Source organism: Anopheles gambiae, chromosome 2 (assembly GCF_943734735.2).
Source record: "Anopheles gambiae chromosome 2, idAnoGambNW_F1_1, whole genome shotgun sequence".
Lineage (NCBI taxonomy): Eukaryota > Metazoa > Arthropoda > Insecta > Diptera > Culicidae > Anopheles > Anopheles gambiae.
Window position 1 is genome coordinate 71,038,320 of NC_064601.1, and position 21,451 is coordinate 71,059,770.

The following is a 21,451-nucleotide window of genomic DNA, read 5'->3' on the forward strand; positions in this document are numbered from 1 at the left end:
AAAATAAAAACTTGAACTCAATCGCTAACTTAGTTGCGTTGCCTTTTATTCATCTGAGCTTAGATCTTCCAATCCATACGCAATACACATGTTGTGTAAGATGCAACATACGTTCGTTATTTGAGTTGCTTTTAACGGAGTGTAGTGCAACTCTCGAGCACCTAACAAACACCTAAATCTATTTTTAGCAACCCGATCGCACGCTCCACTATTTCTCTACCTAAAGAATGGTTTTTATTAAAGGCAGCTTCTGTTGTGTTTGGAGTAGGATTACGTTTTGGTGTTATTAACCATGGTTTTGACGGGTATCCAGAATCACCAGTGAGAATTTAAACGATTATTTACATAAACAAATACCCATAGGATGGTTTAATGTATTACCTAGTAGCTTGAATGCAGTTTCTCCGCTTCGATGTTTTGTTTCGAAAAAGTTGTCCATTCCACTTACATTCCAAATATGTGAATCGTGATTGACTCCTCCGAATTTGGTATTCACATACCGAAGTTTCATGAGATGGTCGCAAATCTACCGGTACGAAGAAAAATAATATTGAAGTTTACAACATAAGACAAAAAAACTGAAAGCTTTACTTACAATCATCGCGTTTATGCTGTAATAGTCCTTCCGGTTATAATGCTAATCGTAATCGTCCACTGGTGCAATAATTTTTATGTGTGTTTCATCAACACACATCACCAGAAATTGAGAAGAAGTATCGTCGTGCATCTTGTTGCTCATTTGGTTCCATCGCTAAAGAGATCCATTTTTTTCCCAAGAGTTTCTTCGATTACGTTCAAGCACTTTGCAAAGGCTACCGAGAAAGTAGGTTGGGCAATAGTTATTTTGTAATCATTACCTGTTCCATTTTGGTAGCTACCTTCAGCTAGAAATCGCAGAGCAGCAGCCAAAATTTCATTTGGCTTAAACCCCTTTCCCTTAACCGGTGGGAACTTGGGCTCGATCTCCGCCAGAATGTCAAGGAAAATTTCCTTCGATTCACGAAAATTTTTCTTAAATCTGAAAAGAACAATCACATATGTTTAACACGGTTTGCACAAATGAGCCGCATGCTTAACTCACGCTTGGTTAGAAAGCTGTAACGGGTCGAAAACACTTCGAAGCAGTCGGCGCTGTTTTGCCAGATCTACCGTTGTTTCTTCTTCACTGCTGTTATCGTCACTTACGAAGTGGGAGAAAATCATTTCGATTTTTAAAACAAGGATTGTTGTTAGCTTGCGAAACGTATGTATCTTAATTAAACTTGTTTACTTTTTTTACGTTTACGTAGGCGTGTTGTACAGATAGGTGAACGCACGTTTGAAGTCGTCCCAGAATTCACCTATCTTGGGTCAAAGGTCAGCAACGACAATAGCATGGAAGCTGAGTTGCGCGCAAGGATGCTGGCTGCCAACCGGTCATTCTACAGCCTGAAAAAGCAGTTCACCTCAAAGAACCTGTCACGACGGACGAAGCTGGGAATATATAGTACCTATATAGTACCAGTACTCACATATGCCTATGAGACATGGACACTGTCCAAATCTGACGAAACCCTCTTAGCCCCGTTCGAGAGCAAGATGCTCAGAAGGATACTTGGCCCCGTATGTGTGTGTAGGGATTCAGATGGGATCGGAATCAAACTAATCGAAAGCGATCTAAATTGCAGCTTATCTAGAGCTAAACTTATCTAGAGCGAACATAGATGTAATTAGAGTTAAGTTAGGAAGTAAGAAAGAATAAACGGTCTCTTTGATCGACAAACCACCGAGTAGTACGGTTGACTGTGTGAAGCTCCCATATGTGGAAGGACAATGGAGGAGACGCTATAATGACGGGCTATACGAGATGTACGGCGACCTCACTGTCGTACAGCGTATCAAGCTCGCCAGGCTCCGGTGGGCTGGCCATGTTATACGCATGGAAACGGACGACCCAGCCCGTAAAGTCTTTTTAAGCCGTTCACAAGGACAGAGGAGGCGTGGTAGGCCCAAATTGAGGTGGCAAGATGGCGTGGAGGCGTCCGCCATTAAGGCCGGGATAACGGACTGGCAGACGAAGGCGCGAGACCGTGAGCGGTTTCGGACACTCCTGAGGCAGGCCAAGACCGCAAAGCGGTTGTAGCGCCGGATAACTGAACTTCCCCAACTGTCTATTTTTTCATCACCCCTATATGATAATAACTGTTAAAGTCTCCTTCAATTATCTTCTTTTTGCCGAAATTTGTTATTTGTTTCATCGTTTCTTCAAATTCACACGTTGTTACTTTCTTCGAGGCATTGAAATTATATTAATATTCAACTCGGTTAGTTTTATTCCGGTTAACTGTATAAATTTGCAGCTTTATAGTTCTGGTATTCTTTTAAATATGATTTTTTTCAATAATAATGCATTTTTTGCCATAACCATCCTCTCTATCTTGTCTTAATTTGAATTAATTAATTGAATCCATGCAGACATGCTATTGAAAAATTTCCCTTTATTAAGAATTCTCTAAGTTCATTCTTCCAATTTCGTAAGCTTTGTTCATTATTTTGGGAAAAGTTTTATATTTCCATTTTCTTTTTATTAGCGAGTGTTATTTTTTAGTGTTTATCTGTCTGTTTGTTTGATATTTTGCTTTATTTCTGTTTTACTTTTATTTGGAAGCCAATGAGAATTGATTTCGTCGCTCATAAAAGCTGCTATTTCCTCCTCGCTGGTTTCTATTTCTATGATATCTATTTCAGTAGTTTTGTGCAATTATTTTGTGCTACTTATTATTCTGCTTGTCTGTGAATGTGGGAGTTATGTTCTGCATATTTGTGTTGTGTTCGTTTTCCATTGTTTTTGGTGGAGGTATATCTTTTGTGTTTGGTTGGTTGTTAATCATTTGTGCGAACATTTTATTTATGTAATTTCTGGGTACCGCTGGTACTAGCGCTCTTCTCATTTCTCTCGCTTCTTTCATAGTTAGTCTATTTTTTGTTTGGATGTTTTATATTTTGACCTCTAAGTATACTGGACATTTTTTTCCAATGTGCTATGGCTTTCTTCACATTCAATGCACCGTTCGACTCCATTGCAGTTTTCATGGTATTCCTCGGCGCATTTTGCGCATTTCTTTGTTCCCCGGCAGTTATCTTTTTTATTTCCTAACGGAAGGCATGTCATACACCCCATCGGTTTCGGATAGTATTGTTCTACCAACACATCGTAGTAATATCCAACGTCCACACGTCTCGGTATTACTTTTTTGTTGAACGTTAGTATTGCTGTTCTTGTGTTAACGTATTTGCCGTCCTTATCTTTTCGATTGACGATGTAAGCCTCCTTTACTTTGACTTCCTTTAGTCCCTCTACAAGCTCCTGTTCTGTCGTCGCTATTCCTATGTATTGAGGGTTTCATGCTCGTAAACCATTGTATTGCCTAGGTTTAGGTTGTATTTCGCTAGTTTATCAGCCTGGCGTTTGCTTTTCACTAATACTAATAGACGGCCGTCTCTATTTTTTTTTTTAAGTCGATCTTCTAATGCGGCTTCCAAACGCTTCTGCATGAGGCTTTTGTCTTTGACTGGGTTTTCCTTTGTGCCTTCGATGACCATAAAGACTTCCTCCTCTGTTAATATATCACACAAGTCTACTCTTTCTCCTCTGAACTTTCTTTTCTTTTGTTTTTTTTTTGGTGATATTACTGAGCTTATGTATCTAGTACGCCATCTGTCGGGTAAAGTAGGTTAAAGATCTAGCTGATCTTGACAGATAGATGTTTACAAATAACTATACTGTTTAGAACGTATGTGGTATATATCGTGCCAACAGAAACATTAAATCAAAAACTGGTGGCCAAATACAAACAAGCAAAGAAAATATTAGAAATGGTTGCAGATTACTACATAATAGAGATTAATAAATAAATATCACATATGGTAGCCTTCAGAATAAAAAAAAATGTAGTCTGTTTACTGGATAAAATACAAGGAAAATCTATATTTGCGACTACCAACAATTTCATTATACTAACAAACAAATGAATAAATAAATTAATAAATAAATTTGTAAACTTAGCTAAATTCTCACTTCACACTTTTCATACAGAAAAAAAGTTTGGCTTCTTCAGTTTTCAAGCGGCAATTGAACTGGTTTATTTTTACCATTTGACATCACAACTTTCATCGGGTTGCATCACCTCGCTTCACTCTCAACTGTCAGAGGTTGACGTTTGGGCCCCTAATTTATAAACTCATTAATTATTCAATTCATTGATCAACAAATAAATAGATACAAAAATAATTTACATAAACCAACTATTTAGTGAATAGTTTAATAAATACAGTCATTATCCGATATACGCTATCGTATGGGACCGAGCACAATGGCGTATCTCGAGTTTTCGCGAATAGCGGATTCCTGTTGAAAAATAGTTTACACTACTGGTTCGAGGGTTGAAAAATATCGCCACAGAGTTTAGCATTAAAGTGTTTTGTTGTTAAACAGATATCTTTTGCCAAAATTCAATGCAAAATGCTTTAAGAACATTAAGGAAATTCAATAAGAGCATAAACTATTTCAAGAATTAAAATATTTGCAAAAAACATATGGAACTGTCAAATTTAGAGGAATCGCGTACTGCGAATTCGCGTATATCGAGTATCGCGTACTGCGTATAATTGCTGTAATTAAATAAATATTATCGGCACAAACACAACAAAAATAAAACAAATTAATGAAATGTCTCTGTTGAAAACGGTGTGGATTTTTTTTTAGATAACACTTATTTTTTATTGTGATGATGGTGATTCAAAAAATTAGTCCACTGTTACAGATTTCCGTTTTCAACTAAAAGGGCGAGTGCAGGCGCATCGTACCTTTTTATCGCCAAACTTATCGTTTTCCCTCTCTTTCCTCTCGCTCGCTTGACTTCCCTCATACTCTTTCTTCATCTTTCCATTTCTTCTCTCGCGCTGTGACCTGGCAAATTGTTGGGCACTCACGAGTTTCCAACAGTCTCATTGATTGATTTTCATGAGAATAGGTAATGTACAGACTAGTTCAATATTTTTCTCTTTTTTTTGCTTTTTTCATGTTGATTTAGATGTTTTCGCTTGCTTTTCATGAGATTTTCGGTGCTACTTTTTAAATTAAGAAAGTGCATTCTAACAATCATAGGAAGATGAGGGCCTCGCTCTGAACTCCCTCGTCACAACGGGTTCGGTCGTTGCACGATCCCGGATCCTTGCCGATCACACATACATTGAGTATGTTCCACCTTCTTCTTCCCTTAGTCCCGACCCTACAAACCCTTTTTCCATCCAATCCTTCAGTCCCAGCGAATCGTTTCAGTCCCAGCCATCCTCCAACCTAAACCTAGCCGTTTCTAACGCATATGAGTCGATAGAACTACCTTCCCGTGATCGCTCTCTCGAGTATATTTGTGTGCGCGTCGCCTGCAATAACGCACATCTGTACGTCATGGCAGTATACATTCCACCGCAGCTTAGCTCCGAGATATCGACTCTTCGCTCTCTACATGATTGTATCAGCGGCTTCACTCTCACACTGAAGCCTTCGGATCAGCTGTTTGTTATTGGCGATTTCCATCAGCCTAGCAAAAGCTGGTCCACAGCACCTCGTTTTTAACCTGTCCGCGAACGTTTATACAATAAAAGTGCTCGCGACCGCTGTACGAGATGAATCCCGAAGGAAGTGCCCCAATCGCGCCGAAGACGACTCCCCACGCGCCACCGGCACACGTCAAAGCGGAGCACGAGGAAAGGCATGTGGTTTCAAAAATCAGTTTTCCTAATTTCGATGTGGATGATGTGGACACATGGTTCCTCTGCCTGGAAGCGGCTTTCAACGTCAACGACGTAAAATCGGACAAGCAGAAATTCAATACGGTCATCGTGGCGCTCGGCAACCGAGCCAAATACGTTTACACTGCCATTGCAAAGTGTAACAAAAGTGAGAATAACGATCGTTACATCACGATGAAAAACGCCGTACTGGAGTATTTTCAACCCTCGGAAAACCAGCGGCTAACCAACCTCCTTTCCGGTGTTTCGCTGGGCGACTACAAGCCCAGCATGCTGCTCTCCGAGATGCGAAGATTGGGCGGAGAAGGATGCTCCGACAGCGTCCTTCTTAACATCTGGCTTCGTGCACTACCCAACACAATGCGGTCCATCATTTCCGCCTTGCCCACCGCTACACTCGACGACGCATCGTGGCTGACAAAATCATGGAGGCGCCACGCACGGAGATTGCACCTGTACGAAGAGAGACCTCCCACACGCATCACACACCGAGAACATCATCGGATATCGCAGCACTCGAAGAACGGATCGAGCAACTCTCCCGGAGACTGGACGAAGTTCTCTCGGTCGATCGACGCGCAGCTCATCACACAACCCGTTCCCGCTACACATCAAGGTCAAGGGACAGGAGAGGACAACGACCTACGCACTCATCTCGTGATCATTGGAAGCCGTCCTCGTCACGCAGATGGATTTGCTGGTATCAGTACCGGCACGGAGCGAAAGCGGATAAATGCGAGAAGGAGAAGGAAGGCGACAGCACCATCCAGTGCATTTTTTTTTCGAAGAAGGCATACCGGTTCACGTCAGGAACAAACCGTAAGTAGTGACACCCGCAAACGCGTAACATTTTCTTTCGAGACACTATGTAAACCGAAAAAACCGCTCAACACAAATAATCGTAACACATTTATTATTAAGAAGAAAGGTTACACTAATCACTTCCCCGGTAACACTCCGAATCATACACTCCCTGAAGCGCCCGTACATATTCAACGAATTCACTTAGTGGACAATAGTTCGTACAATCGATACATGATCGATACAGGCGCCGAAATATCGGTTATTCCCCCTACTATGCGTGAACGGTTACACGCAAGCAAACGCACACTATTCGCCGCGAATAACACTACGATAGCAACTTTCGGCACAAAACGTTTAACTGTTGACCTTGGGTTAGCACGAAAGTTCACGTGAGAGTTTGTAATCGCCGATGTGGGCAGCCCAATCATCGGTGCAGATTTTCTCGGCCATTTTGATTTGCTCGTCGACGTGAAAAGAAAGAGATTAGTAGACAATAGAACGAAAAGCGAGATTCTCAACATAAATGCAGCTGATACACCTACCATTAAAGCTTTCTCGACCCAAAATCCATTCGTCCCAATATTGCATGAGTACAGCGATATCACCAAGCTAAACCAGTTGAAAAAACCTTGCCACAAGGTCGAGCATCAGATTTTAACAACGGGCTCACCAGTATTCAGTCGCCCGCGCAGGTTGCCTTTTGACAAATTGAAGGAGGCTAAGGCTGAGTGGTAAAAACCCAATACCGCGCTGTAAATAAACCAGTGACAGTTCGAACATGCATGCGACCTGGGCACTGTGGGCCGCTCCACACTCTTTGTGTCAGTTTCAATTGGTGTTGTTTTCATTTATGGCGGTTTGTTTACATTTCGTTGCGGTTATCATCAGGTTTCCGTGGTTCGATATTCGGTCGAGCTTTCTTTTCGTCAACCTCATCGTGACGATCGTGGTGCTCGGTGGACTGTTGGCAACGATCGAAAAGCATCTCCCCACTGCCATCCGGCAGACGTTTGCTGCCCTCTGGTCGGTGGCCGGATTTGCCGTCATGATGTAGCCAGCGCGGGACTACGTAATCGCCTTCCTCGATACGTTGGCAACCAACAAGCATATGGTGCGCACCACACCTACCGAGACGATGGTTGCCATGACGCTGATCACGCTGCAGTGTTTGCGCCGGTTCCACAAGACCTGGTTCGTGCAGGTGTTCTCGAGCAAGCTGAAAATCACCCACCAGTGGTACGTGGAACACTTTCACAACTATCCGAAGCAAGCTCGTCAGGAAAGCACTCGTCCCGTTCGTTCTGTGAGATCGACGGTGAGGGTGCGGATAATATCGTTCTGGTTGTTGGGCTTTTTTGAGGATCGAAAAAATGGTATGGTTTGTGTCCGGCTTTTTTTTAGGTTGCTGGTTCCCGGCTGATGGGATTCAGCTGGTTTTCCTGGATCGTCTGTGAATGCCTTGTTCCACGGACTGGTCGTCGATGCACTCGAGGTGCACCGCATTGACGAGCGGCAGTAGCAGGATTCAATCGGCGCGGCCGAGCTGGCAGCGAAGCCGTTTCTCGGTGAGCCATTCACGCCGAATGAAGGCGGTCAAGAGCCGGCTGCATACGTTCGATTCGTTCGATTCGATATTCGTTACGCGCACGATTAAACTGTGTAACGATGCCGAGTGTGTCCGGCCATCACGACTAGCAGCGGAAGTTAAGTTGCGTCGTCTATTGTGGTGCGATGCGCTGTATGTTCCGGGTGTGCGATTGAGCTTCATGTTTGTTTCTTTTTTGTTCACAGACACCTTTTCATCAACAACTGGCATGACTATCGGCGCACGGTCGGTGGCTCTAGCGAAGGGGAGGGTGCGTTCCAATCGGCTGGCAGGACACAGATCGGATCGGTTAGGACAGCGATCGGCATAGTACGGCTCGCGACCTGCATGTGGCTATTTGTTGACTAGGTGGAGGCTCTTTATCGTTCACACATTTTAAATAATTTTCATACATCTTTTCTTTTGGTTAATCTAGATGCCTCTTCAAGTGCAAATCTATGAACATGTTTAGAAGACTTGGCTCTTTCGGTCGCAACGTTTGCCGAGTCGCTGGGGATATTGGATTGTAAGGAATGAATATACTGTCCGCAGGAACCAGATGATGACATCACCAAGGAGCTACTGCGCTAAAGCTTATCAGGAGGAGGCGAGAATGGTTTGACTTTGGCACAGCTCCCACGTATCATCCATACCACACCAAATCACTATGGCGCAGCCGTGAATATGTACAACGTTATCCTGCTCGGGTTGGATGGTGACGGTCTCCCGCTCGGTATATCTTGACGGCAGTATAACGCAAGGCAAGTATACATATAGTTTCAGTACGTTTAATAAGTACATTCCTTCGCTTCCACTCACACTGATAGCACGTACTACATCTCGCTCCGCGTTTTTTGCGTTTTGTGCACTTATTTTCGCAAATCCCGATCTGGTTCTATCATTGCACTGTGTTCTGATTATCAGTTGTGCAAGCCTCAATAAACTGTTCATATACTCAAGTGCTCGAAGCCTGTATAAGTGATATAAAGTGTATACTCCTAGGCGCGGTGAGCCTATTGAACCGTCATGGCTGATCACTGTTTGACCTGCGCCCGTGCTTCGTCATCCGAGGAACTTACTTACACTTGCGACGGCTTCTGCAAGCGATGGGCTCATCGTTCGTGTCTTGGTGTGAGTAGTGCCGCAGTCAAGGATCTCATCAAAGAAGATTCTCAAATTCTGTGGCTTTGCCACAATTGTTCGGAGAATCGCCGCAACGGACACTCAGTGATGATTGCTGAGCTAACGGCGGCACTCACCGATCTCAAATCTCAGCTGTCAGCTGAGTTCCAAACACGTATGGATGCTGCCGCGGAATCGCTAAAACGCACGATGCTATCCTCACTCGATCAACACACAGATACTCGTCCTGCTTCACACACTTCTACATTCACCATTCAACGCAAGACATCGACATCCAAAGCACCAGTTCTTTCGTCAACACCAGTCACCGAACTTAGCAACCCGGCAAAACGTCGTTTAATGGACCGTTCTCCGCCGTCCGTTGTCGCCACCTCCCCGCTTCTAAATGGCACCGCACCCATCGCCACTTCAGCTCATGCCACATTGCTCCTACCACCAGAAACGCCTAAATTCTGGTTGTACCTGTCTCGCTGCCGCCCGACAGCCACAATCTTAGAAGTGGAGACTTTCGTCAAGGAGCAAATCGGCATCGAGGATGTCACCGTTTTTAAGCTGGTGCCACTTAACCGCGATGTCCGCACTCTGACTTTCTCTTCGTTTAAAGTCGGTTTGACGCCGGATTATACGGAGAAAGCATTATTATGCTCATCGTGGCCGATCGGAACTGTCTTCAAAGAGTTCACGGATCGTAGGAATGCTCCTATTTCTACATTGTCGGCAAATCTCCTAACCACTACCACTACAGCACCAACAAATACACACGCACCTGTCACCACAAACACTGATGTATCTATTCATATGGAAACAAACCACAACATTACTGCCTCCACCAACAACACTGCAGTCTCGACGTCACCTCCTCGATCATCACAGCAGCAATAGCAACACTACTTACACACTCGCACTCTAAATCTCCGTTAAAATTTTACTATCAAAACACTCGCGGTCTCAAAACCAAACTTTCGGATCTTCGCATCTCTCTCGAAGTTGCGAGTTATGATGTCATAATACTAACTGAGACATGGCTGGACGATTCGATTCCTTCATCCCTCTTCTGTGACCGAAAGTATACCGTCTATCGTTGTGATCGTTCAAGCGCTAACAGTACCTGCTCTGGCGGCGGTGGTGTACTCATTGCCTGTTCCGCTAAGCTATTGTCGCTGCACATTGAAGTATCCCAATGCTCATTAGAACTTTTATGGATTCAAATTAAACTGAACGGTCACTCACTCTTTGTTGGTGGTGTGTATTTACCTCCAAACCTCAGCTCGAATACTGACACGTTAGACTCATTCTTCAATACAATTACATTAATACAATCTCTCATGAAAGATAGGGATTTGTTTGTCTTATGCGGTGATTTCAATCAACCTGGACTATCGTGGTCTCAAAATGAGGATTATTTCGCACCGCTTGCCGTTAACCCTGCCTCATCCTACTTTATAGACGGATTAGCTGAATTCAATCTGCGTCAACTTTCAGGGGTCGTAAATATTTTTCGGAGGCAACTAGATTTAGTTTTTGTTAATGAGTTAGTGACATATTCATGTTCACCAGTTTCTTGTAGTATTGACCCTATTGTTAAATTAGATCATTATCACCCACCTCTGGAATTCGTAGTAAATGTTCCTTTACCGCATAATGGTAATAATGTTAGAGATAACAAATCTGAGTTGAATTATCGGAAAATGAACCTAGAAAAATTTAGGGAAATCATAACCAACTCTGATTGGAATTTTTTAGAAATTAGAACCGATTCTCCCTCCACTGTGGACGTAGCGGTGGAGCAATTTAGTAATATTGTTAAGACAGCTCTCCCTTTATGTTGTCCTCGTTCTAAACCCTCCTCTCGCCTTCCTTGGTACGATGCTACATTGCGGTCATTAAAGGCGGATAGGACACGTGCCCTCAAAAAACTCGGTTCAACTCCTTCTGAGTATAATAGTAGAGTTTTCAAATATGCCGCTTCTGCTTTTCGTATTTATAATCGGGCCAGTTATAGGTTGTATCTTGGAAGGCTTCAACGCATGTTATACCGTAATCCTAAACTTTTTTGGTCTTATGCCAAGAAGCGTCGTAATCCCTCTTCCCTTCCTACTTCCATGTCGCTCGGTTCGGTCACTACGGACAATGCTGCTGACACCTGTTCCCTATTCGCTGAGCATTTCGCCAATGGTCTGTCTAGACCGGAGAGTCAACCTTTGACAGAGTCTGAGGGCATGTGGCCTGGTTTAAACTCCGTCGCATGGGCTGAGGGTATTGTCAATGTTAATACAGTCTCTGAAGCTCTTAAAAAACTTAAGCCATCCTTCTCCCCTGGACCGGATGGAATACCAGCCTCGGTTTTAAAAAAGTCACCTTTTCTATTCGTCCCTCTATTGGTAAAATTGTTTAACCTATCTTTGTCCTCGTCTTCATTCCCTTTATTGTGGAAGCGAGCATGGCTAGTTCCGATTCACAAAAAAGGTAACCCGTCTGTCATTTCCAATTACCGTGGCATCTCAATACAATGCGCAATAACCAAGGTATTTGAGCATATTATCCATACCTATATGTTTAAACTCACCTCTTCTACTATTATCCCTCAGCAACATGGCTTTTTTCCTAACCGTTCTACAACAACTAACCTTATGTCCTTCACCTCTTTCGTATCATCCCAGTTAGAGTCAGTTAAACAAGTTGATACTATTTATACTGACTTCAAATCTGCATTTGATCGTATTCCTCATTCTTTACTTCTAAATAAAATTTCACAACTTGACGTCAATAATCTTTTTGTATCTTGGTTACGTTCTTTTCTATGTGATCGTTCCTATAGTGTTAAATTTAATGATATGTTTTCGACTCCCTTTTCATGTAGTGCAGGCGTACCGCAAGGTAGTGTTCTAAGTCCTTTGCTGTTCATAATTTTTATTAATGATGTCCGTACCACCCTCCCTCCTGAATGTTTCCTCTGCTACGCAGACGACCTCAAAATCTTTCGCCCAGTTTCGTCTCCTAGTGATTGCATTTCCCTACAAAATATTCTTGATCGTTTTTCGTCTTGGTGTTCTAGTAATTCCCTCACATTATGTCCTGATAAGTGTAACGTCATTTCGTTTAGTCGTTCGCAGTCTCCAATCACTTACTCGTACGTCCTAAATTCTGTACCAGTCAATCGTGTTTGTGTCGTAAAAGACCTCAGTGTCTTGCTTGACAGAGGCCTCACCTTCAGCCACCACATTGACTCAGTTGTCAATCAGGCGCGGAAAACATTGGGTCTCCTAAAGAAAATTGCGTGCGATTTCTCCGACCCAATGTGCCTGAAGACTCTGTTCTGCTCTCTGGTCAGATCGATTTTGGAGTACTGCTCAGTAGTCTGGTCCCCTATAGCTCGAACCCACGTGGAACGTATCGAGCGGGTGCAGCGATCGTTCACCAGGTTTGCTATATGTAAAATCCTGGGTAGATTGTCCTCCCCCATACCTCCTTACGAGGACAGGTGTCGGCAGCTTGGCCTGGAACTATTGGAAAACCGCCGTTCCCATGCCCAATCCACCTTTATTGCCGCATTACTCCTTGGTAATATTGATTCTCCTTCCCTTCTTTCTTCTATCCCTTTCTACGCCCCTAACCGTGTTCTTCGAAACCGCCCTCCCCTAGTGATCCCTTCCCGCCGAACTGCAGTGGGCCGTAATGACCCCCTTCTTCGTGCAATTCGTCGATTTAACTGTGTATATTCTATGTTTGATTTCAACCTTCCCTTATCCTCTTTCCGATCCCGCATCAGAACCCTCCATAATCCCGTGCTGCCTTAATTTTCAATTTTTTAATTTTAAATTCTAATTTTCTAAAAAAAAATTTTCTCAAATTTTAGATAATTTGTGTTAATTTTTGTTAGGTTAGGAACATAGGTAATAAGTATTATTTAAGTATTTGTGTAACCAAAAGGTAGACAAATAAATTTGAATATGAATATGAATATGAATAAAGAATGCTAATATCTTTGTTTCTTATTCAAATTTTCAGATTCAAATGAACAATATACAAGGTGTACTAAACATACACTGGACTCTGTTTGGAACGGGTCTAGTAAAAGTATTTGTTAGTGGTGCGTGCATATTATTATGTGCACCTATTTTAATGTTCCTATCTTGTTACCGATCGAACCGACCAAACCCAGTAGAATAAAAAATATGATTACATTACATATCCCAAATATGGCTATTACACCCCAATGCCAAACGAAAGAAAAACAAATAGGCTATCAATTGGTGAGTAATGCGATATATTTATACAATTTCAGTTAAAAAAATGAGTAGTATATTTGATGCAATAATTATATATGTGTTTGTATAATGAATCATTTTAACATGTAAATAACGTTATAGTGCAATATACACTTTCGATAGTGTCACGATTGTGTGCATGAGTGTGTACACATTTCCAAATCAGCTTCATTATCGGATCCATTAGATAATTTGTTAACTGATTCAAATTTCAATTACAGTTTCCTTATGCTTGTTGCGTGGTTTTAACTATAACGGAACCATGGCCCTTAATAATACTCCAAGATGTTGTTAATATATAGTTACGTGGACCATAGTGACACGCTCACCTCACCACTTGAATTGACCATTGATCCGCTGAACCAGCGGAGAACATCGGACGATCGCGACCAAGAAGAAATGTTAATTATTACTCAAAGTGCGTGCTTCCTCACGAGTATACGTAAATTATTATTTTTTTACCCAAATGGTGTTGCTCAACAAACACATAATTATATGTTTCAATAGTCCATGCGTATATTAGCACAATAAAATCTTATATCTAATTAAACCAAACTAATACTAATACTAATCCTATGCTAACATAAAACAAAAGAAAAAAAAATAAGGCACTGGTCACATTATAAGGCAAAAAGGGAGGGGGGGAGGGGAGGGGGGGGTACATGATGCATAAAATAAACTCATCCATTCTATTCCGTTTGGTGAGTGTTTTGCTCAGCAATCTCATTCACCAGATGTTTCATGATGTGTGCGTTGAAGGACGTGCGTGAGTTACTGAGCACTTGCCTGTCACGGGTTAGCATGATACAACATTAATGTTTCGTCTATATGCTTGGCTATCGTAGGATGTTGCGCAGTGACTGTTTCTTACAGTTAGATGAAGGAAAACGAATACCTTAGAAAATGAAATAGAATGTAAAACAAACAAAATAACGTTTAAAAAAAACATAAGAGATACAGTAAAAAGTAAATGAGCATGTGGTTTCTTACCGATAGTGTGTTGTGGCATGTGCACTGAAAAACGATTCTCTATCATTTCGCGTGTGATTCCAACATGTAGCACGAACTCATGCGGTAGGGAACATGCAAAAAAAAAGAAACATTTAAGTTTACAAATTTTGTTACCGACTTGTACTGGTGATGTGAAATAACTTACCGCAGGGGAGACCCCACGATAAGAGACGTTTCCTTTCTTATCGTGAACACTGTCGGATGGTTGGCGTTGTAGATTCCTTTTCCCACTGCCACTTAAATCCGGATCGACGCGTAGGTCGGTGAGCTCGTGCGGCAAGAGGCATGCAAATAGGAAGAAAAATAAAAAATATTAATAAACTGCCTACATTGTCTCTTGCAAACCGATCGCTATGATGTATCAATACTTACCGCAGGGGAAACCCCCTCGACTAGTGAGGTGTGCTACCGCTTCGGGAAATCGGTCGGATGGTATGCGGTGTACTAGATCTATCCCTTATCCCGCTTGCCACTTAAAACCGGATCGACGCGTAGGTCGGCGAGCTCGTGCGGCAGGAGGCATGCAAATAGGAAGAAAAAAAAAATTAATAAACTGCCTACATTGTCTCTTGCAAACCGATCGCTATGATGTATCAATACTTACCGCAGGGGAAACCCCCTCGACTAGTGAGGTGTGCTACCGCTTCGGGAAATCGGTCGGATGGTATGCGGTGTACTAGATTCATCCCTTATCCCGCTTGCCACTTAAAACCGGATCGACGCGTAGGTCGGCGAGCTCGTGCGGCAGGAGGCATGCAAATAGGAAGAAAAATAAAAAATATTAATAAACTGCCTATATTGTCTCTTGCAAACCGATCGCTATGATGTATCAATACTTACCGCAGGGGAAACCCCCTCGACTAGTGAGGTGTGCTACCGCTTCAAGAAATCGGTCGGATGGTATGCGGTGTACTTGATCTATCCCTTATCCCGCTTGCCACTTAAAACCGAGCTCGTGCGGCAGGAGGCATGCAAATAGAAAGTGTTAGGAAAGGAAGGAAATTGGGTTATCATCTCGTGCAAGCCGATCGCTATGATCTAGAATTACTTACCGCAGGGGAAAACCCCAAAAAAAATCGATGTTTTCAACTGCGCTGCCTAAAAAACAAAATCTTAGAAAGGGATTTGTTTTAAAACTTAATTTCTTTTTTTTTTACAAGGAGGGGAAATGTAGAATGCACCTTAGCAAGGTGCCATCAAAACCTCCTCCTTGGGTCCGTTTCGCAGCTAAGCTTCTCTGGACCAAATGAGAATCTGCTTTGAGTGTACCTTCTTAAAAAAAAGAAAACTAATTATTAAAAATGTTCGATTTGGTTCCCCAAGGCATCTATCAAAGCGACAAACACATCATCATTGCATTTCCGGAAGATATGCTCAGCAAAATATTTGTCCATGTTGCTTTTAATATTAGTGCCTTGTTTTCTCAAAAATGCCTTCAACCATCTCCAAACATTCTCAATCCGTTGTGTGTTGATATTGTTATCATCTGGATTGAGGAAATTTCTGGAGTGGTTGACACATTCGTGGGGATATCCAAGCTCCTCCAGCCCATTATAACCTTTCCAGAGATCGGTCATAATTTTCGTTCCGGGTTCAACATGCCGAACCACCAGATCGCTCAAAACGGCAAGCGAGCGTTTCGGGACACGCTCCAGGAAAATGGCCTTATTTTCCCGGCATATCCCACCCACAAGCCACTGAGGACCGGAGCTACCGACCCGGCCGACGTTGTACTTTCGACGAGTGATGACAGTTTCGTCGATTTCCACCGTCATGCCAGGCCCCCCTATCTTCTCTCGTGTACGATCGAATGTTTCCCAAAGAAAACTTCGGATCGTATCGTACCACGAGAGAACCGTGTTGTGGGAGAGGCCAGTCTCCAACGCACAACGAGTTGAGTTGGCCCCATTGGCCCACTCGTAACAACAACACACAAGGCTCCTAAGCGAAGCCTTGTGGTTGGCAAATATGGACCCGGCCCGGATACTGCTGGTCCCGCCGCATTTGTAGTCGGGACATACATACCTGTAGCCGTCGATGCTTTTGTAGGGAGTTAGCTTCATTTGCTTTGGACATCTCGGGCACAATTGAACCGGCTGCAGAAGAGCCCGCTTTTGCATCCACTCGATCGCTTGTTCACGGTCCTGAAAAATATCAGAAAGCATATCAGTATTGTAAGCCATTTTCAATTGCCTCTTTGCGCTTTGAAAAATATGCACAAGTGGCGCCAAATATTGTGTATGTGTGCGGTATATCGATGGGGATACAAACCAGGGTTAAGATATGGGTGAACAACGGTAGCACTGCTTAAATTTGCAGATGTAGGAGCTGGTTTAAAATATAATATTTATTGCGGATACACATTGAAAGGGTTTAATAATTAATGCAAAAAATAAATTTATTTACTCAACTATACTTTCGTTATATTTTTATTTATGAGTTTTCAAATATTTTCATTTCATGAACACTGTCCGTCCCACAGTCACCTTTGCAATTACCGTTATTTTTAAAAATTCACATACGCACGCAGGCAATCAATGATATCGTAGTGTACGTGGATAGCTCTCATACCCCGACAAACAATGCGAGGGTTGGTGAGGTACCTCTCGCTCTAATTTCTCTAGTCTAGTCTAGTTGCCTCGCTTCCTCCTATAGTGATTCTGTCGAGCTGAGCTTTCACGTCCCTCACCACCGATCTCCTTCCTACCCTTCGCCTATGATCGTCTGACGTCTCGCCTGACACCTTTCGTTGTGTTGGTGCTATGCGGCTACTGTCACTGTAGAAGTTAGGTTGTGTGTGTAAAAAAACGTAAACAGTGTTGTTGGCCGATCAAGTGTGGTAAGTTTTTTAATAATTAAGTTCTTAATTTTACGTGCCATTTTAGCTAAAGTAAGTAGTTGAAGTCCTGCCCAATGCGTGCTGGCTCTGTCGGAAGCGGTACGTGCATGTACCGGCATAGAAAAGTGGTGTGGTGGAGAACACAGCACAAGACAGTGGGTAAGCGTTATCCAGCGATTATAGTGATAAAGAAACATTATTTTAATAGACTATGGCCTCTTTTAACTTGCAGATATAATGCAGAAACGATATGGGCCTACTGCAGGTGTTTGCCACTGTACGATGCATTGTATATGATTCGGTATGTTCGGTATGTAAGCGGACCACGAAAGAAGAAGAAGATTGTTTGGTGACGCTAGCGACTAGGATGCTAATCATGGTGTTTATTCCTTTTTTTGCAGCCAATTTTCCTCTATCCTGGAACGTGGGCTTACGAGGAACCATTTAAGAACATCCTCCGGAAGCTGTACGGCGACGAGTCGGGCTCTACCAGCACAACACGCTAGAGACCCAGCCGGCACCGGGTGCCTCGATTGCGCCGTCAGACAGTGTCGAGCGCGCTCGTTCACAACGTTCGAGACAGGAATTCAACCTTTCGGATCATTATCCTCCGCCTCACAATAGCTGCAGCAGCAACAGGACCGAACCGACTGCACTACTGATTGCGGTCAAATACTGATTGCGGTCCTGGCAGGAGAAAAAATCCCACAAGTGAGTTCCTTCTAGATGCACAATTGCTACATCTAGATCTGTTGTCTCTAAACCAAATATTTTATCTTTCCTCAGGTGTATCGAACAGGCTACGGACGGACCCCGAAAAGGCCATTCATTCCCAACGGCCTAAGATGTTTTTAGTGTTCAGTGGTGTGCGCGACCGTCAAAGTGTTAACATTAAATATTTGAATTAACAAGATAACACTGTTATGGTGATGTCGTGTAGATGTGCGCAAGTGGGTTAAGATTAGACTTAAGTACGCTTTAAGGCATCAATCGATATGCCTAATTTTAAGTTAAGTGTTTTGACATGCCCGTGTGTGTCAAGGGGCGGAATAAGCGCTAAGCAAACTAAGCGACCGCGTCGGGCCCCGTGGTCTTGAGGGGCCCCAAAAAAGGAACCCACCCCCCGCTCGCAAGTTAAATTGCTACTAAATCCTTCTCTAGTTTAGAATATTTCCCTGCTAGACGCTTAAACCAAACTTACATTTATGCGACTGCTTAGGGCATCCTCTCGTTTGTGCGGGTTTTACACTACATTTTAGATAAATAAATTTAGTTTATATTATCATAAAACACTACGCATTTTTAAAGGGGGAAGAAACATGATGACATATATTTAGTTTGTTAGAAGGTTCCTATGCACGTTCACTAGTTGATTTTGTTTGGACTTTTGCGGACTGCATTTGCACGGGTTGATGCGGACTGCAGTTGCGATTGCACATGTCGCTTTGCAAGGACAGACAAAACGGTGTGTCAAAGAATGTGTAACAGATGGTAGAAAATGGGTACCTGCGGGTGAGAGAGTCCGTTTCTAATGTTTTATTATCAGTTGGTGACACGTTCAAATGGTTGTGCACAGATCACGGCCCGATCCTGAGGGCTCACCGTTGAAAGAGGCACTGTCAGCGTGTGATGTCCTCAGAGAGGATCTTGACACGGAACCGAGAGTGGTCAGAGTGGTCAGGATGGATACATACAGTGGTGGATTTAGGGTATCGGGGGCCCTTGGCGGTAAGACGAGTTGAGGCCCCCTGTAAATGGTAAATGGCGGGCTGGGAGGAGGGGGGGGGGTGTTAGCGGCATTAAACTGGCTGTTGGGAGTTTGAACGCCGTCGGGGGGCCCTACCATCATCAGTCACAGGCTCTAAAATTGATTCGCCAGCCCCGAGGCCCCAACGTCCATCCTTCCGGGGGGCCCTTGTCGCTAGTACTCTGTCCATACGGCATACTATAGAATGGCGATCTACGGGCCCCCTTAGTCGGCGGGGCCCCAGGCGACCGCCTAGTCCGCCTACCGTTAGATCCGCTACTGGATACATAAAGGATGATAATATCATGCCCGTCATAGGTTCAAGCCTCATATAGACGGTCCCCTCGTAGTAAGGACTGGCCAGCCGGATGTGTGGTACTAAAAAGACGCAAAAGCTTGCATTGGCTGGCATGACCAGGTAGATGGATACGGCAAATAGAAGAAACAGAAACAGGGAAATGGAAAGTAGCAGTCTGTAGAAGCTTAGGTTGAGACCTTTGCTGTTAAAGAAGAGGGAAATGTCGTTGCATGTGGATGGAATGATGAGGTTGTGGGTGGTTTGGGTGATGAATGGTTGGGAGCGGAGATGAATGAATTGGCGAAGCCAGTTTACCTCTTTCCATGCGTTGTATGAGGAATCAATGAAAATAGTCAAATCGTATTTGAATTATGGGTCAATTTTCGGGAAAATCAGGAAAGAAAAAAAAGCGACATTTTTTTAACACATGAGTACATTATCTCATATGGCCGTTAAAACCAGCTTACATCGGGTTGAGATCACCATTGGAGTATCACACTTGATAAAAAATCAAATTTCCGGTACGGAATTATTCCTTCACTTTCGCTCGTTTGAAATTGGCTTCATAACCGTTGATCGACATGGCGATCAAATGGCCACATCAGAAACGGCACGGAACGGCACGGAACGGCAACCACCAGCATAGCACAAATATTGCTTCAACACCAGAATTGACCGGCTTTCGCATCGTCAAGGTCACAGGTAAAACCAAATACATTACATATATATGAACCAATCACCAAATCAAGATACAACTACAACCCTACCATATACCAGTATCAGCTGATGATCTATCGCACATAAGCGAGCGGCGCGCGCAAATAAGAGGAAGAGACCTGAAGGAAGAGAGGACAGGGGAAGGCATCGGGAGAGAGAGTGTGTGTGGTCAAAATTTTTGGCCATTTAAATTTTGTCCACCAACACCGTTGCATTTTGGAGCTTTTTTCTTGCCAGAAAGAGATAGCCATACACTTGACATACAGCTGTCTCGCTCATATGACACTTCCAAGGCTCGCAAGCTCTTTAATGCGAGGGCTCTGGAGCAGTGAACTTGTATGGCGTGCGAGCCCTCGCGCGCCCTCGCAAATCGCTGTCAATTGCATGGCGGGTTATATTTTGAAAAAATCCACAAACATTGAAAAAGTGATCTTTTCGACAAATAACACCGCAACAAAAATAATTAATGAATAAGAAACAAATATTATTTATAATACCCTGAGATTTCGAGCAGATGATACCATTCGCAACCCTCACAATGTTTGACGGGTTGTATGGGAGTTCGAAAATTGCAATTAAATTATGTTTAGTGTAATATCTGAATATGTAGTAAGTCTTAAAAACTATTCTCATACCACCATAAGGTGTGTGTAAAGTTTCGTTGAAAATTATCCAGCTGTTTCGGAGGTTGCTCGCAACAAACACCGTGACACGAGATTTATATGTATAATATAATACTAGATTTATATGTACAATAATACTGTGTCCAAAAAGTAAGGTGACATTGGATGTAAATTTCGTGTGCCAAAAGTAGCCCCATGTTTTTATTTTTTGTTTGTCAATATGTATGTGTTTGACAGATCTGCCAAGTTTCAAGTCACTACATCATCCCGGCTAGGAGTGACAATTTGTTTTCGATCTGCGGCAAGTGTTTTTGTCGTTATTGATCATGTCCAAGTTTGTGGAGCAGCGCGCATGCGTCAAATTTTGTTTGCGCAATGAAATAAACGCTGCGGAAACATTACAAACATGTTACAAAAAGCCTTCAGAGAAGAATCTTTGTCGAAGAAAATTGTGTGCAAATGGTATAGTGAATACAAGAATGGCCGTGAGAAGGTCGAAGAAGAGGACCGTCCGGGGAGACCTTCCACCTCGACCAACGACGCCCACGTCGTCCAAATCAAGGATTTGGTTGTCAACAATCGTCGGTTGACGATACGAGAGCTATCGGAATTGGTTGGGATGT

At 43.1% G+C, this 21,451-nt stretch overlaps 1 protein-coding gene, 2 long non-coding RNA genes and 1 pseudogene across 3 annotated transcripts; 2 read left to right on the forward strand and 2 right to left on the reverse strand.

Annotated features, from left to right (window-relative positions):
- Positions 1-45: 45 nt before the first annotated feature.
- Positions 46-1,222, reverse strand: LOC133395129 (putative nuclease HARBI1; annotated as a pseudogene).
- A 7,078-nt stretch (positions 1,223-8,300) lies between these two features.
- Positions 8,301-10,207, forward strand: LOC133395130 (uncharacterized). Its single transcript, XM_061663828.1, has 2 exons — positions 8,301-8,551; positions 8,619-10,207. The coding sequence occupies exon 2, from the start codon at positions 9,209-9,211 to the stop codon at positions 10,205-10,207; it is 999 nt and encodes a 332-aa protein (XP_061519812.1). The 5' UTR covers positions 8,301-8,551; positions 8,619-9,208.
- Positions 10,208-13,157: 2,950 nt separating this feature from the next.
- LOC133391640 (uncharacterized) lies at positions 13,158-15,416 on the reverse strand. The gene is made up of 2 exons (XR_009765123.1): positions 14,584-15,416; positions 13,158-14,488 (listed from the first exon to the last, which is right to left on the reverse strand). It is a non-coding gene; the product is annotated as an uncharacterized LOC133391640 (long non-coding RNA).
- Positions 15,417-17,425: 2,009 nt separating this feature from the next.
- Positions 17,426-18,321, forward strand: LOC133391478 (uncharacterized). Its single transcript, XR_009764976.1, has 3 exons — positions 17,426-17,602; positions 17,676-18,154; positions 18,230-18,321. It is a non-coding gene; the product is annotated as an uncharacterized LOC133391478 (long non-coding RNA).
- The last annotated feature ends 3,130 nt before the right edge of the window (positions 18,322-21,451 follow it).

What these genes read in the sequence shown, in the direction of transcription:
- LOC133395130 (XM_061663828.1), top strand. Translation starts at nt 9,209, where the DNA reads ATGGCTGATCACTGTTTGACCTGCGCCCGTGCTTCGTCATCCGAGGAA.